This window comes from Rhea pennata, chromosome 3 (assembly GCF_028389875.1).
Source record: "Rhea pennata isolate bPtePen1 chromosome 3, bPtePen1.pri, whole genome shotgun sequence".
NCBI lineage: Eukaryota > Metazoa > Chordata > Aves > Rheiformes > Rheidae > Rhea > Rhea pennata.
Window position 1 is genome coordinate 64,634,956 of NC_084665.1, and position 18,016 is coordinate 64,652,971.

Sequence of the window (18,016 nt, forward strand, 5' to 3'; positions counted from 1 at the left end):
GGATTAAAATTTACTAAAGTTTTATAAAACAATGAAGACATGGTGTTTATTAGGCAGTGTGTTGCTAATCTCATTTCTAATGTTCTAGTGGGGAGCAGAGGGAGACTTTGTTAGGGAGCCTAGCACTGCAGAAAATAAGCGCCTTCACTGTTCTCAGTATGACGCTTAATCATCTGTCTTAAATAATTAATATTTCTGATCTGCTGAGATGTTAGAAGCTAGCACTGTAATTCAATACTGTATTGCCACTGATATTATTAGAGAACAGAATATCTGGAGTGCCTGAGGTGCCTTTGAAATTTCTTGCTACTTTCTTCCCCCAGTGTCTTCTGGTGTTTTCCACAGGCAATGGAAAACCTTCTTGGTTTTAATGACATCTCTATTGGGAAGGTGTTTTGTGATGGCTAACTTGAATAGTGCAATTACTATGCAATTACATGTATATATATAAAACACATTTACAATTAAGATATATTGTACAATATTAAATATAAGAATACAATATATAATATATAACACAATAATAATACAATGCAATTACAATTAATCATGAATGAGATATTAACACTGTAAACTATACTATGATATTCAGTGCAGATTTATCCACTGAAGTGCAGGGAGATCCTGCCTTCTGTCCATACTCAGCTGATGTGTGCTTCAGGCAGGCGCATTATTTGCTTCTGTGCATTTCTTTTCACTTGTAAAATTAATCAAATAATATGGAGATATATATATATGAGATTATATTAATATATTAATAAAGCCATATATTAATCAAATGTGGATTTGATTGATCTTTTGGTAATTTATGAATTAACCATATTGAGATTTAGCCTTTTTTTGAAGTGTTGTTGTCTTTGGTTTTCAAACCTTTATGAAAAGAAACAACTTCTGAAGAGCAATCCCTTTCTCCTCCCACTCAGAACTGAAATCACTACCACTTCAAGGGGCAGACATAAATTGACATAACCCCACTGGAAACAAGACAGCCATCGCCATATGCTGCAGAGTAATGTCTGTTGCCAAGCTAAGCATTCCCACAGTTTGTAGAAATGGAGAGAGGAAGAACCAACAGCAAAATATTTCCAAACCAGCAAGCTCATGTTACCTCCAGTGCCATAGACACAGCACTGGCGGTGGTAGCAGGAGGAGGTATTTCTGAGATACTGATTTGATGCTGCAGACAAGTATCCTCAAGCAAAACATTTACAGAGAGTGCCTATGACAGAAGTGAGTTCATTTCTCTCCCAAAGCAGGACTGTCTTCTGCAGAATATTCCCTAATGTTTTGCCAGTGTAACAGTCTTTGAAGAAGTCCATGGCTATGGCTGGGTGCTGGTGACGAGCCACTTCTTCCCTATCTATCTGACAATTCTCTTTAGAGGTTTTGTAGGTTTTCTGTTATGGATTTGTTTTTTAATTTCTGTCAAACCAGGTTTAATCCCTTTCACTTATGGGTCTTCATCCTTAACCTGAAGATTTGTTTCAGTCTGTCAGTATGTGCATTGTATGTTGCTATACTCCTATACAGCCAAACTACATGAAATCATCACCATTATTCTTACAGGAATAGAAAAGAGACATTAAATGATCTAATCTTACTTCCAGCAGTTTCTCAGCTCTTTCCTAAATGTATTGCTGAGTGCTGAGTCCAACTTACTTTTGAGTGATTTGGAATTACCACTGGTCTGCTTGGGAATCCTGAGCTTAAACTGAGAACCGGGTATGATCTGTAGGTTGTATTATGTCAGCAACAAACAACAGAAAGCAAAGATTAGCTAGCCACGAGGAAGGAAGGTGGAATGCCTTTCTTTTTTCTCTTTTGATCTTTCTTAGAGCTGTAATCCCTTGGCTTCTGCATCTATTTAATTTAAACCTGAGTTTCCCAGGAAGGTAAGCATCCCACTCTCCCTCATCTTTCTCAAAATGAAGTTACAAGCAGCTTACAGTCATATTTTCTGAAAGACTGCTAGGAGAAAGGTTAGAACTGCATATGCACGTAAGCACCTCAGGGTGAAGCAAAGCATTTCTGAAAAGCCCGATGGCTGCCTACCTACGTTTTTGGATGCACATGGTCTTTCAGAAGCATTACCATAAATTTAGTGAGAGATTTGATGTTTTACTACTTACATGTAAGGAAGATACACCAAAAAGGAAAAAATAGAATAGAAATGTTTCAGACAAAGGGTGCATGGAAATAGAAAGGCTTTAAACAGAGATAAATACCCAGCTCTGCTGGCGTCTGAGAGGAGAGGCAGAAGCACCATGGCAGCAGGTAGACTGAGGATGGGGACAAGGAGAGAGAAGGTGAGCTGTAATGTGTGTGTGCGTGCGTGTGTGAACAACATGGAAAGGCAGCTATTGCTGGATGAAGAAGAGCTCATTCTATATTCTGAGAAAGCTTACTCTTTGCAGTACATCATAAAAATAAATGAAGTACCCTTCAGTCAAAACCAGTAATTCCTTAAATATCCTTGAAAAAAGCTCATTGAGGTTTCTTACAGAAGATAGTCATTTAGTAGCAATAAAATATTTCCACTCTGTTTTCCTTTTTTTAATAGAAGTCTATACCATCTGTCTCCAGGAATATAACCTAAGTTAAACCAACAAGACAGAACTATTGCTCTTTTCATTAAAAAACATATTCTGGGAGATATAGTCTCAACAGATATTGTCTAATGCAACTGCAAAATTTGTCTATATTTAACTACAACTATGGGCATCATTACAAGCTGTAATATTTACAGAGTCTGTAATGATAGCCATAGCTCCACTTTCACAATGTTTCAGGAAGCAGAACAGATGTGTTTATTACCATTGATATTATAGGGTGACACACGCTTTTTTTTCTATCATCTTTTATCCATACTTTATTTCTTTTGCTGGTGTCTTCCAGTACTGCATGCCAATATTTGGAAATATATTTTTAAGGAGAACATATAAATGTCTGGTCAACCTTCAACTGAGTTTTTTTAAGTAAGCTTTTGAGATTTGTCTGCATTTGACAAATACTATTTGTTTTTATAATATGGTATTGTTCATTGTATCTTGTTACATGCCCTGGTTGTTCGTGTAATGCTGGTATTGGTTTTAGGTATAGACCTTGCAAGCGGTTTGTAGATTCTTGTGCTGTGTTTATTCAGTAAATTAGGAACTGAGGAAATAATGAATTACGGTGGAAAAATCTGCAAAACTTAGATTGTTCAGACTTCAGCCTGTCTTGCAACATGTTTGGAAGATTAAAAAAATAAAACCACAGCAACCCACAATCTCTATTAGTACCATCATGGCAGAAAAGGAAATTAGAAAGGGAGACGTCACTGACGAATTCTCTCCTTTCCCAGCCAGGAATGTTTGGGATGTGGTATGACCGCCAGTCATCTGGTCGGCTCCCCTGCCCTAATATCCCAGTAGCTCCAGGTATCTTTCATGAATATTGTTGAAGTTCTTGTTTCTTGCTCTGTAGCTGCCTTCTATATTTGCTTAGTTTTTTTTTTTTTTTTTTTTTTTTTTGTTACTTGCACAGTAAAACTGATACAAAAACATTATTATATTTTCTTAGCATGATTTGGTCAATGATGTCATTTATCGCCAAAATTCTTGTCGCATCTAGGTGCCAAATGAATTACAGTTTTTTTAATATTGTTTGCTACTAACTGACACTAAAAGCTTAGAGCTATTATAGCCAGGAGAGCCCTGTTTGAGAGGGGAACACATGTATCCTCTTCTGTCTACTAAAACTAGCTCAGTTCTTCTCTAGAGTGGAAAAAATAATAGCTGCAAGTGACTTCAAGTTTTACCTTTGCCATTGCTTTAAGGTTGGGTGCAGTTCTGGAGCAGCAGAACTGTGGATAGTAACATCCTCCTTTTTACAGAATTAGAGAAGCCCCGATAGCCTGGTTGTTGTCATTAATCTGTAAGCCTTTATCTGCCTTTGTTAACATGGATGAAACATCTGAGAGCCTGAGGAATATGGCTTTTGAAATATATTTTCTACATACATAATAGTAAGAATCAGTGAATTAATGATTATCTGTGCAAAGAACTGACATAGCATTTCGGCTTGCAGGGCTAGGTGGGTTGCAGTTGCCCAGGTGTGTGAGGAACAGGTGTATGACAAACGTGATCGAAAATGATATTGGGGGTCCACAAGCTCCTAGAATGATCTATCTGAGAAATGGGAGAGAAAACATGACGAAAAGTGCTGTATACTGGAGGATAAGCTCAGATAATGGAGATCACTCAGTTTTCATCATCTGGTCTGTAACACTGAACAGGCAGTTTACTTACTTTTCCTTTACCCCTTTCTATTACTGGTTCAGTAGCTTTCCCAAAGCTGCAGAATGCAACCAGATCATGCCTGGGGCTGTAAATCTGAAGACACTCCTCCCGTTTTGTGCTCAGATGCCACGGAAAGGCCCCTTGCAGGAAGGAGAAAGAAAGGCTCTCCTTCAGGAATGAGAAAATTACTCTAATCCATGGGCTTCTAAGCCCAAATGAAACTTTCTGAATTGAAATGTGCATTATTTAACAGAGCATTGGATGAGAGGCTACTGGCAATTTTATGCCATTTTAATTTAGCTGAACTGGAACATTACTTTTTGCTTGAAATAATATGCATTTTGTGTACCGATTCAGTTCAGGGTTCACGTTCTACAATTACAGTCATAGCTCCAGTTAAATGTAAAGATTCCTACTTTTTTACAATTTATGGAGAAAATGCACATCCTCCCTCACATGTAAAATGAAGTTTGCTATAGAAGTGACGCACATGAAGAAAGTCTTGCACACAAAAAGGCCCCAGGTCTGCAGACATGGCAAGAACTTTATTTTCTCTGGTGAACTTGTTAATAGTTCATTTTGTCAGCAAAATGGCAGCCAAATTTAGATTCTAGGATATGACCCATACTGCCCAAAGAGAGGTGAGACAGCCTTACACACACAAAACTTTATCAGCAGAGCTCATAGCTGGTAGCACAGGTTGACTTCAAAGTTACCTGAAGGGAGAAAAAAAGAAAAGAAAAAGAAAAGAGAAGGGAAAAATCCCACCAGCCAGCTGGGAAGAGAAAGATAAACATCTTCCTTGAAGTGTCCTCTCAGCGCAGCAGGTACCACCAACACTCTTCCCAGTGCAACTATATCGTTTCCATCAGACCCTGTTGGCTGTTTTAGTGTATAACGCTGCTAGTGGCAGTGGCAGCACGCTTGGTGCGATGCAGGTGCTGCACGCACACTGGTTGTTCAATTTTGCCTGTGCATTACTGAGCAATACTTATTGATATGTAAATGATTGTTACCCACTAGGCTTTAAAATTACAAACTAAAAGCTACCAGGGGAAGGAGGAGGAGATCTTAGCATGGAGCTATAGAGCAAAAGCTGAAAGATGAAAGGTGCTGAGAGGAAGAAGAGAGTGATGTCGACATCAAAGACAAACATTTTCTGTGAGAACCTCAGCATACCAGATGCAGAAAAGTTTCAGAATCGATCAGTGCAAGGCCAGGAGGGTAGGAGTGCTTGGGCCTCCAGGGTACAGGCACTGCCTCAGCCTCCTTGACATGGGCAGAAGTTACAGAGCTGCAAGTGAAAAGCAAGCTACAGAATTGAAAATAGAAAGCCCGCAGTACTAAAAAAAAGTTAAGGCCCCATGCAATGCCCTTTGGAGGAAAAACATAGATTAAAAAGGAAAATTTGAGGCGTGAGGTTTTAAAAAATGACAGGCTTAAGCAATTCCTTGCTGTCAGTTGGGTGTAGCATTGGAAACACAAGATTATGAATGAAATATATCTGAGTGAGGATCTGTGAGTGGCTGGAGGAGAGTTACAAATATTTCAAGAACATAAGCTGCTGAGAATTATTATTCAGTGTGGATAATCTTATAACTAAGAGGCTACGTTTTAGTCTAGGGAATTCAAGCTGCAGACCAAGAAGGATTTTTCTGATAATGAGCTGTATTGAGTTATGTGATGTCTCCTGGGAGAAACTGCCAGTGAAGGGACTTGCAAAAGTAGGTGGGACAAAACAGCAGTAAATGTATTGTAGAGAAAATTCTCCTCTGGGGCTCAGGGAGGTAGAATGGGTGATCTGAACAGCTCTTTGGCCTTTCATAGGCACAATTCGGCATGCCCTAAATCCAGAAGACTGATCATCATCATGTGAAAGGACACTGGGAAAATACCAACTGCAGGGACCTTCTCCTGGATATTGCAGGAGTGAGACGAGCTGGCATTATTGTGGGTTCCAGTTCAGTCTGCATGTGTTTTGTTGGTGTGTGAAGCTCTATGGAAACAGATTTGTATAATGGGGAAGGTTTGGGTGCAGGCTGATTATATGTGGATTTGCTTTTTAAAGGATAATTAAACTTTGCTTGGGATAGTGTTGTACAAACAGAATCAGCTGTGAACAGACCAGCTTGGGCAGTTATTTGTTTTGATTTCTGCTGCAAGGTTGGGAGCCTCTCACCTCATTTCCAGGAGTAGCCTCAATCTTTCGAGGTCCAGTCACATGGTGTACTACGGCAGGAGGAGCTGGGTCTCTGCTATGGGGTAATGATGACGACTGCACAGGCCAGTCGCTGCAGTGGGCCCAGGTTGTGGGGACAGAACTAGGCCTGACTGATGAGAGGCATTTTTTTGTGTTTTGCTACTGCTGTTCACATTTTCTTTTTCCTGTTTGGCTCTCAACAATGCTTTCCAAGCTGTGATGCCTTTTTGAAAAGGATGCCTGCCCAGCCTAAACTCCTGATTTTGAAGGCTCAGGCTCAAGCAGGATGTGGTCCAAAAGAAACACCAGAAGTAGAGCTGAGTGACATAGTCTGGCACCCAGTATACCCTACCCTATCCTCTTCTTTCTCACTCCATCTTTTTAGCAGCCATTGCACATTTGTCTTGTCTTCTAGGATGGCACAGCAGGGAGGGCTGGGAGATATTTTTCCTGTTTCAATACCCCTGCCATCCCCTTATGGACACTTAATGTTGATCAGTCTTCATGGTCTACACTTTGTACAGCTCTGGCTAAAAAATTTGGTGGCAAGCTGTTACACTGCAGTTTCGTTCCGTTGGTCTTGCTGCTCCTGCTGTCCCAAAATGCAAGAGGCGATTTGATTGAGAACTTGTAAGAAAAAATTATTAGCAAACTATATTTAAACTTCCACTTTTTTCATGGTTGGCTTTGCAAACTAATAATCTCTATTCTCTTGTAACAAGAACCTACATTGAGATATTCAATTATTTAGTGTCCCTTTTGAAAGAAAAGGTAATGTATGCTAGAGAGATGTAAGATTCGCTCTGATGACCATCCCTGTAACTGGAACTTTAAATGCACATTTTTATTGGAGCGCACAAACCTTCTTGCTCTTATAGTGCAACCATTGTAATTCTACCCAGAAGCTGATTCCCCTGTTTTCCCAAGGGAAGGTGAATTTCTTTGTTGGTCTGAAACACTTTTAGTGCAAAAAAGCATTGTCACCTTTCTCTCCTCTGTGTGAGTTACTGTAATACAAAATCATTTTTCCCATTATGCTTGACATTCTTGTTTGTCAAGCATGAAGATTTGTCCGTATCTGACCTTCTGGGCATATTTAGAGGATTAGTTTTCAACATAGTGTCTCATCCATTTTTATTTTGATCTGTTGAGTTGCTGGGACAAAGGAGAACTTGATTTGAAGAACAAAGAAATGTCCCAGAACTGTAACATTGCATTTGAAAATATAGTAAAGAAAATAATGAAGAAATGCCATGCAGGAGAATAAGTTAAATTATTTTAATGTTAAATCATTGCATTAGATTGCACTAAGGAATGAGGGTGATGAGAGAGACCTCCTGAAAAATGGTCATACTAACCAGACCAAACAAAAATAAATGGTTTGTACATATTTCCTTAGAGCTGGAAAACAAAGTATTGGCTCTGCTTTATGGATGCAGATCTTCTAGCAAATATAGTGCAGGCAAAGGTGCAACTTAAAAAAAAATCAATTAGATTTACTACCACAGATTTCTATCAGGAGTCAGAGATGTTGACTACTAGCCAACCAGACTAACAGTTTTTTCAGTATATGGTTAAGGCTAATTAGCACATGTTTAATATTTAATTTTATTTGATGTATTGAGGACTCTGATTTGTTTTGAAACCTGCATGCTGAATGCACTATTCTAGAACATTGTATCATGCATTCAATGAAGAGTTCAACTTGTGTTTTTTCACAGTGTTTTTGGATGTAAGAGGTTTATCTTGATGCTGGTTTCTTTGCCAAAAGCTCAGAAATAGCAGATCATCCTGTTTCACGTGGCTTAGCTGAACCTAAGCCTGGTTCTACCTCTTACTTGCACTTCTGTCATAGCTCATCCAGTGGACCAAAAGAAAGGCTTCTCCCTCTATAAAATATGGATAAAGCAACATATATCTTGAGAGAGCATGCTTTCAGCAAGAATGGTGAAAATATTTTCCCATTATCACTGGTCTCAAGTGTTTGAGAGTTTAGGTATGCCAGTGGTGTTCTATGCAATGCTACTGTGTCTTATCTCTTGCAGCCAAAGCCGGTTTCCCTTCTCTTTTGTGTTGTGCCTAGAGTACCACTATTATTTAGGTAGTGCTGTACCTGGCTAGACTGCTCGGCCTCTCTCTAGCCTTTTTCTTGATGTTGTAATTCACCCACTCCTTTGTTACCCCCCCCATCAAAGTATGATAATAATCTCTGAAAAGCATTGTGGTTTAAAAGGGTAGAATATCAGCCTAATTAGGAAAATCTGAATTTCCCTCAGGGGGTTCAGGACAGCAAAATGATTAGCTTGCCTTGCTATTATCCCTCCTATAAACTGCTTGTTTACTTGATTATTTTTATTATTTCCCCCAGATCTTGTGTTGCTTCAGTGCTTGAAACATTTGCTGGGGTCAATATGATGATGGGAATAGTCAAGGGAAATACCTTCTCAGAAGAATGATGGTGAGGTGTTTGCATGCGTAGTGGTGCTCCTACTAGTTTTAATTTAGCTAGTAGGAAAGAATATTAGTAAAAACCTGGCAGTGCAGCTTGAAAGTCTGACTACCTGTGTCCTGAGAGCCTAGTGATATTCTGGAGCCCAGAGAGAAAGGCTGGCTGCAGCATTTTTCACTCCTGGGATTATGGAGAAAGTGTGCCTGAAGGAGCGTATGGCTGGTCAAGCTGCAGGTGCAGCCATGAAGGCATGTGCCATGCCCTGAACATCACTGTATGCTGCTATGCCTTGTTGCTGAAATAAACTCCTGCTTTCAGGGAGTGCTATAACAATTCTCTTCACAGTACTGCTGAACAACTTGAAATACAAACAGAATCCAGATATTAAAAATAAAAAAAAAAAAACAAAGTGTGTGCTAGCTGTGAGAGAGATGTTGACTATTTCCATGAAATGTTGGGGTTTTGTCCAACAGGAGAAATGAAACATTGCATCACTCTTGCTGTTTGCATGCACCTACAGACTGGGAGTACTTTTTAGGTGCTAGCTAAACTCAGTGCGGTTGGCAAGTAAGGTTGAGGAATGCCTAGCTTAACCCCCCCTCCCCCAAAGTTTGGCCACAAAATAGCACTCTGAGGAACTCTGCGCCAGCTGTGGATGGATGGGAGATGGGCACTGCCTGGATTTCACTGACACTAAAGCAGGGTACTTCCACTTAAGTGGAATTTTAGAGTTCAATCCCCGATTTCCCTTTTAGGACAATTTTCAAAGATATTTAGGTAACTGAAAGTGGGTGCCTTTCCTGCCATGGCACTTTCAAAAAAACATAATCTTGAGTGAAATCAGAGCCACAAGCATTTTGCTTATTTGGGGGAGGGGAAAGAAATGCTTCACCTGTTTAGATTCATCTAAAATTCTGCATACTGTTTGCGTGAGTCTGCAATCTTTAGTCTTCTCAATAGCTTAATCAACCCCTCCCCTTCCAAATAAATAAATAAATAAAAGCCCCAGCTTGAGCTTGAAGTGATGTAGGGTTCATGCTTTCTAATATTTCATTTCTGCTTCTACTGAAAAAAACAGCAGTTCAAGTGGCTAAACTCCATAGATCATCTGTGAAAACTGTAGTCTGTACTGGTACATAACAAGTATTTCAGATCATCTCAGTTCTGTTCTTTTGCTTACTCAATAACTGAAATAACTATCTTTAGACAAAACAAAAGCAAGATTTATTTTGCATTTGCTCCTTTATTCTACAACACAAGCAACATAAATAGTTTATAATTTTTTTTGTTTTAAAATATTTCCATTTCAGAATTCAGTCTGAATAAAATATACACAAAATACAATTTGCAAGCCAGCTTACAGTGACTGCCTGAACAATGGACACCTAAGAACCAAACAAAGCTAGCAGCACGAAAAATCGCAGCAGATATGGGGAGGTGTTTCTTTAAATAAGGGCCAAAAGACAGAGGGAGGAAATAAATGAAACTGGGGAATTGTAGCTAGACATGAAATCTGCAGAAGGTAAACTCCGAGAATGAACTCTCTTGACAAAGGTCATTTACAGTCTTTTCTAAAAATATTAGTGGCTCCTTCTGAATATACAGCTATAGAGATGAAATCCTGGGAATAATGTCGTGTAGTAAAATGCTTCTTATGGCAGCCTCATCATGGGAATACTGAAAATTTGATTTTCGTTGGTCTTTGGCAAAATGGAATGTCCACTCCCTTTGGCTCTTTTTTTTTCTTTTTATTTTTTCCCTTCAGCCAGAACTGAAAATTGAATCACGGCCCAAGTAAGTATGCTTACAGTATCATAAATAATGATAAAATTGGGGAAAGGGAATGAGAACTGAAGAAAGGTGCTTGCTGCTGTCATTGCATACCTTTAAATCTTTTCCTCGCACCTGCTTGCAGGTCATGGCTCTGGTACAACAGTGCTCTGCCCTTCCTGACTGCTCTCCCTTGGTATCAAATCTTGCTTTCCTCTGCAGAGCTGAGGTCTCCGGTGATTATGGAGGTGATATTTGTCCCTTGCTGAGCTTGCATACCTGTGCCTGTGCCTCTCCACTAGCTCAGCTCTCTTCAGGTTCAGCTTGCTTCTTGTTTCCTCATGCTGACACTCACTACACTACAGCCCAGATTAACCCAACAAGCCAATTGGAAATCGGACCCTAGCGCTCCATGGCATTCAGACGAAATTAATTGAAGTACATAACTACCTTCTGATGAGTGGGACCATAGGGCAAAAAAAGTTGAAAGAGATCCTATTGTCACGCTTCTTAACAAATGGTGCTCTCAATAAGCTCTGTCCTGTGAATCACTGGCAGTGGAAAGTAAGCAAACCTCAGCTTGTGAATTTGCCTAAAATAAAGAGGATTTGAGGAATGTGGCCCCACAGACGAGCTCATTATTGCACTAATCCAGGATCACACAGTGTAGTTCCACTGATATCCACAGAATTAGGACATCGCCTCTTCCCTTTGCTTTTAGTTCTTAATTTGAACTTCTGAGCATTAAGTGAGAAGAATGATGCATATTTCTGCAGTGTTTTTATTTTCTTTTTAAATAACCAGCCCAACCATGTTTGGCCAAAAATGCTTGTTTAGTATGTAATATAGCTAGGTTAAAGTATATGTTCTAATGGGGATTAGTGGAAAAAACAGAAAGAGGAGATACGAGTTACTCCTTGCACCAATATAACTTCCTGGAGTCCCAGGTGTGCTGTTGGTGAGGGCTGCTAATGGCGCCTTATGTCGTGTCCCTGCAGAAGCACTACTTAGAACAGGGAGACTCAGAGAAGAGGGATTTCTAGCTGCCGGATGTCATCTTTGTTGCATAAAATCCAACATTTGTGCTTCTTTGCTATGTAACTTGGTCCTTTTATACTAAGCAAGACAACAAACTACTAATTTTTAATAAAAAATTATGGTGTTGCATGATTTCTTCAAACTACTGTGGAATGATCAGAAATGAAAAAAAAAAAAAAATCCCAGACCCTACCTGTATTCCCTGTCACATGCCACAATCAGCACTACACATAGCTCTTCCCAGAAATGGCTATAACCAGAATAATGATTAAATGGTTTGCTTAAGCATAATCTCATCATACCCACACAAAAACAAGGATTAGGGAAGAAAGGAAGTTTCTTTTCAATTAAAAAGAATTAACCACTGAATAATAGCATTTCTAGAAAGCATTGCTAAAGGAATAAACAGCTAAACCACATGCTAAATTTTGGAAGAAGTTTCTACACAGAAGAGCTAGGTAGAAATAAATTACTTTGGACTACTATCTATGGTTAGCCTCCTACACATTAAAATTGGGCCTGTGCAGAAGTGAAGGTTCTAGCTTCAGATACTGGGATGCACAGAAATAAGCGCTGGTTCTTGTGGACTTTCAAGGGGGGGAGGCGCATAGGAGACAGCAACAGAGAAGCTGACATCAGTTGTATAGGACTCTCCCCTTCCTGAGAATTTGTGAACCTGTACACAGGGATTGAAGGATTCAAGGATTACGTCCACAGTATTAAAGGTATCCAGGTACGTAACTCCAGGTACATTGATTTCAACAGGCTTTGGCACTTTGAACGTCGGCCTAAGTTTCAGAGAGAGGTACAAACTGCAGGTAGCGTGCACAGCTGGATGTTGGTACTTACTAGTTTCTCTATTATTCAATTGCACATGGATCCTGCAACTAGCTTCACAGTGGAGATACTAACTTAGAGATGCTACTGTATCAAGTGCAGATGGCGATTAGGGCTGTGGAAACACATAGCATTTACAGTGGTGCTAATCTCCTTGGCAGGTGAAGACTTTCCAGTGAATTTTATGGTAAGGTTTAAGTTTCTAACCTTGACATGAAATTATACTGTAAGTCAGCTATACTCTAGAGGGCATGAATTTTTTAGTCTGTGTCTCATCACAGCTAAAATGTGTTCCCTGTGTTTGAGTTTTACAAAGGAAAAATTTACAAGAGCAAATCTTCCCCTAATAAATTTTAAGTATATTGAAATAAGTTAATTTTGCTAAAGTGAGTATTGGGAGAGAACTATATCTGTATCTTAATATCTTAGAAGTATTCATGTTCACCAGAAGATGGTGGCATTAATTCTAAGGCTGCTGAATGTTCATAAAAAACTACTTTAGTGAAGTTACTAGAAGAACTGTATTAACCATTGCTAATGTGACAAATACGCCCAGAGAACGTGATAAATATATTACTAATATGGGTATCACTCTGTAAACATGCAGAGTGCTCAGAGTATGACAGTGACTGGAGCTACAGGAATCTACATATAAACAGATCAATGTTTTCATATTTCTGCATATCATTGCACTACAAAGTAACATGCAAACCTATATGCTGTACAAGCATACATGTATGTATGCTTTCTCTCTCTCTCCCCTCCCCCCTTTTTTTAGCTTTAAATATTTTTATGGTAAAGAGCAATTTCATAAGAGCAAGGATATGTGATTCTGGCCTATAGCAATTTTTTCTGTCAGTGGCTGACAGAAATATTTTTAAAAAGAAAGAATGTTGCATCTATTTCTGTAGTGACCCTCCACCGGTAATGGCCTGATGGAGGCAGTGTGAAATAGTCCAAGGGCAGCATAGCTAAAATGCAGGTCTGTTACCTGAGTTTTATTCCTGATGGCCACATTTTTTTTATTTTTTTTAAGGCAGTAACACTTAAAGCTTTAATGGGGTCTTATGCATTTCTGATACCAGTTTACTGTACATAGGAATAACTGTAATATATCTCTTCACATTTCATTTGTATAAATCAGCATCTGTTAATGTACTATTAGTTTGGATGGGCTTATAGCCATAGTGTCTAAATTATCATATCACATTATAAGAATTATTATACAATTATAAGTTCTACTGTTTAAGTTGTATTCTCTAATTTTAAAATCAGCAGGTAATACAACAAAGGTCAAAAATGATCATATGATTTATTACATAGTTTCGTGCCCTCTTATAAACAAGTTATCTGGCTTGTATCCTTACTAAAGCAGAGGTTTTTGATTTATTTACCTAAAACTAGTGGCCTACAAATCAAACTATTCTGATATGTTTGAGTAAAAAGCTGCATTTGCAATTTCAAGGTTGTTTCCCTAGCTAGAAAGCATAGAAGAGAGGGAGAGGGATGCCAGTTCCTTCCTCTATTTAACAACAGGAGTAAATTTCAAATCTGACAGGGTAGAACAAAATTCTAGTTAATAAATAATGTCCAAGAATGCTGTGCCAGTCCACCTTGGACTTAAAACACTACTTGTGCAATTCAGAGTCCTTGAACAACAGAAGAGCACAGGTGACACATTACAGCCCAAGAGCAGTCTCTTTCACTGAACAGGAGAGAGGGAAAATATCTTAAAACTTACTGCAAAGTTATTCAGAAGAATTTGGAGAATCAGCAAAACTGGAACTGACAGAATTAGTAAACTCACTGTTTTTTGGCCAGTTACATAACAACAAAACCAACTCACATAGAAATTTGCGTGACACAAAGAAACAGGCAGGAGTAAAGAGAGACTGTAGCTATTAACCACAGTGAAGAGAAGAGCCAGGCTAAGCTCAGTCCATACTGCACAGACTGTATTTTTCAAGGCTCAAACGAATTTTCTGATTCAACGGCAGAGCTGTTAATAGGCTCCTGGTACCTCACGCGTTACTTTATACTGGGGCCATAAGTAAGGATTTGAATGGTTATGTGGAGAAGACTTATATGTATAGAGACAAGGGCTATTTGTGCTACTGTCTGAGGTACTCCCCACTCACAAGTTGGAAGCAGAAAGGCAGCTGCTGTGTAGGGCAGATGGACATGATCAGCGTTTGTAGAACTGGAGAGTCCCTTCTGCAAGCTTGTGACTGGTTGGCACAAGCACCCTCTCCTGGGACTATTTTGAGCAGGCTCCTTCTTTGGGCTAAAAGCTTGCTTTGTGAGACCTGAGCATAGTATGTTGGCAGCCTTAAGCCAAACAAGCCAAAGTATGCATGAAACACATTGCACAGGTCTGAGATGGTGACTTTACTCATTTATTATTTACTTATTTGGAGCTCTCTGATGTCTATACTTAAACTATCAAAAATGGTTGAGAATGTGACCAAGTTCATATATTTTTAATTTCAGAATGTATCAGAAACAATTCCGCACATCAGATTGATGGGTCATGAAGTGGCCGTGGCCTGCCCTCTCAATCTGCTTCCCATTTTACATATAAATGAAATGAAGAGCAACATACATTAAACTGTGCTATTTCACAGATTCATTTCGCTCTTTTTCTCTACTTTTACATGAGATTTCTGTAATTACTCAGTTACTCATGCCCTCTTATGGTTCTCTGGGGGAGGGATATTAATGAACAGAGGCACTGAGGGTGACAATGGGCACTTAGTGCATAATCTGGAGCATGGTGGGGGTAAAATATGGGCAAGAAGTATACAGTAGATTTGCTCCTAGTCAATTCCAGTGTGGAGGTTGAGGTATAAAAAGTGGAAATGAAACAATAGTTTGGGTAAAGAAGCTGGCTAAGCAAGTAGCATTAGGCTATATCATGTCCATGTGCATTTCTTTTGGGTATCGTCTCTCCTAGGGCTTTTCTTTCTGTAGCACTTTTGTATTGTAACTGCAACACATAATCATAGTGTTTCCTGGATACTAGGCCTTCTTCTGGAATCTGATTGATTTGATTGACACTGCTATAAATTTTTACTTCTCCAATATAAATCAAGATAAGCACAGCCAGCATCTGAATCTAATCAATGCAAACTATAACAAAAACCAGCAGAGTAGGATGTTTTCAATACAGTTTGGTTATTCTGATTTCTATTATTGCTCCTACTTAATCCACTACTTTAAAAGCAGTTCTGTATATATACCCAATAAAAACTTTCAGAACAAAAATATATTCATCTCTTTACTCTGCCTAAAGTTCAGAAGGAAAGACATAGAAACAGAAATCAAATCACACCACCACTCTCCCATATTCCAAGGGCTAATCTCACTTGTCCCCAAGGAATAAGTAAATCTGTCAGAGAATTTTTTTAAATGAGTAATTTAACAATTGTATCAACTATAAAGGCAAAACGGGTGATAAGAAAGAGGTGGTTTTTAAGGAACAATTTGGCAATGGGTCAAAAATTTTGAAAGAAAGAGGAACTGTGATAGACCCCACAGAAAGTTATAGGACAAAGTATTCTTTGCCCTAGTCTAGCAGTTGGCAAATGGGGAGTCAGGGATGGATAGAAGAGACAGAAATCTGGGCAGACTCTTAGTGGACATATCAACTTAGGTGATGGCTGTTCAGTGGATCCTCTTGGACCAACCCTCTCACTTTTTCCAGTTTGAGATCCCCAAAACAGTTAATTGTGCAAAGTTTGAGCCTAACATAATGAAATGCTATTTCTGAAGATGCTTTAGAACAGAAACTGAAGCTGTATATTTAGTTGGTGTGCGCATTTTAAAAAACTTTGGGAGAACATCATCAAGGGTTCTCCCAAGACTAAAAACAAATACTAAATTGTTTAGTATGGGAGTATGAATATCCCTGGGGCTGTGACATAATTTGTGTGGCAAAGTAACCTTCACTCTATCTAATGTGATTAGTGTCCCCTTCATATCTGATGGTATTAGTCAATCCTTCTCCTTCCCCTCACATCCAAAGGTAGCCACCAAACTGCAGCAGCCCTCATCAAAGTGTTGCACAGAGGGAGATATCCCTACATGAGAATCTGTCCCTCTCTATTTACAGCAGCAGGCCAGAACTTAGAGAGAAACAGGAAAGATTCCTTCTTGTCAGATCGGTTTCCATCTTGATTCAGCTCATTGTGGAGTGATAAGTTTAGTGTAGCTGATGAGGGGCCTCCTGGCTACAGAAGCCCTACATCAGCAAAAATACAGATTTCCAATAAAAGTATAAGCCAACATAGTGGTAGTGTTGCTTGAACTGGAACATTAAGTTTCCTCTCTGTTTAGCTGATCACTGGATATAGGCACACAGCCTGATTGTAGCTTTGCTTGCTGCTGTGCCTTTCCCTCAGCTTCACAGGCAACAGCAAAACAAAACTTCCCTGTTGCTCTCAGGCGGAATTATATACACATGGAAAGATGATCAGCTGTAAGTGTAGCTGAGCAGGTAGCCAGGGTAGTGTTGTAGAGAGGAAAGCTTGATAGTGTCATTTTTCTTCAAGCAATACTCCACAAGGGCAATAAAAGGCTATTCACATAGCCTGTGGTTGGCTGTGGTTTAGACCTGGGATATTTCATTAGTAGCTCACAAGCCTCCCTGTGTGTGATCAGACTTCAAAGGCTCTTCTCAGAGCAATATACATTTCCACTTTCTCTAGTGAGCAAGGTGTATAGTTATTACAATAACCTTTATTTGGATTTCCTTTCTCATGCTAATTTCAGAGGGGAAAATTTACACTAAGCAAATGTAATGCTTTTTATTTCTGCTATAGCCTCACCTTTTTCTTGCCTTTTACATAGGTTTGATATCCAGATAATCAACAGCTAAGTGCAAATGTGAAACTTCACCGGCATTGTAATGTGGCTCCCACTATTACAAATTCGAATTAAAATGAAGGTTATTGAACTATACTATTTTAGGAACCAGCCTGTTTTACCTGCAGTTTCCGGGCCACTGCAAAACCCCATGAACACACTCCTGCTTCGCCTTCTGTGCTAGTGCGAGTGACTGACATGGTCTCACGTGGATAGAGGATATACATTGACAAGCTTATTGTTTCATAATTTATCACCAACAATTAGGCAACTAACGAACCCCAAATACTTCTTTGCTGTGTACCTTTGATGTCTTCTTCCCTTTGCAAGAGAACACAGCTAATTTAAATGATGATATCGTAAACCCGGCCCACTCTTCCCAGCCATTCCCGCACGGCCTGGCGGACGCGGATATCTGTCACATGGCAAGTCAGCTGACTGATGCAGGGGAACACTGCTGGCTGGAGGGCTGTGAACATTTGGTCTGGCAGGGCCTGGATCTGGTTGAGAACTGTCAGCACCATGTTGGTCCATGCCTAAATAAAGGTAAGATATTATGATATCTTGCTGTTACAGCCT

General features: G+C 39.3%; 1 protein-coding gene across 1 annotated transcript in view; it reads right to left on the reverse strand.

Annotated features, from left to right (window-relative positions):
- Positions 1-10,172: 10,172 nt before the first annotated feature.
- Positions 10,173-18,016, reverse strand: part of ARFGEF3 (ARFGEF family member 3) — a 100,964-nt gene continuing 93,120 nt past the window's right edge. Inside the window, exon 34 of the mRNA XM_062572483.1 lies at positions 10,173-17,973. Within this exon, the coding sequence (XP_062428467.1) occupies positions 17,782-17,973 (192 nt within the window). The 3' untranslated portion in view covers positions 10,173-17,781. The remainder of the gene's footprint in view (positions 17,974-18,016) is intronic.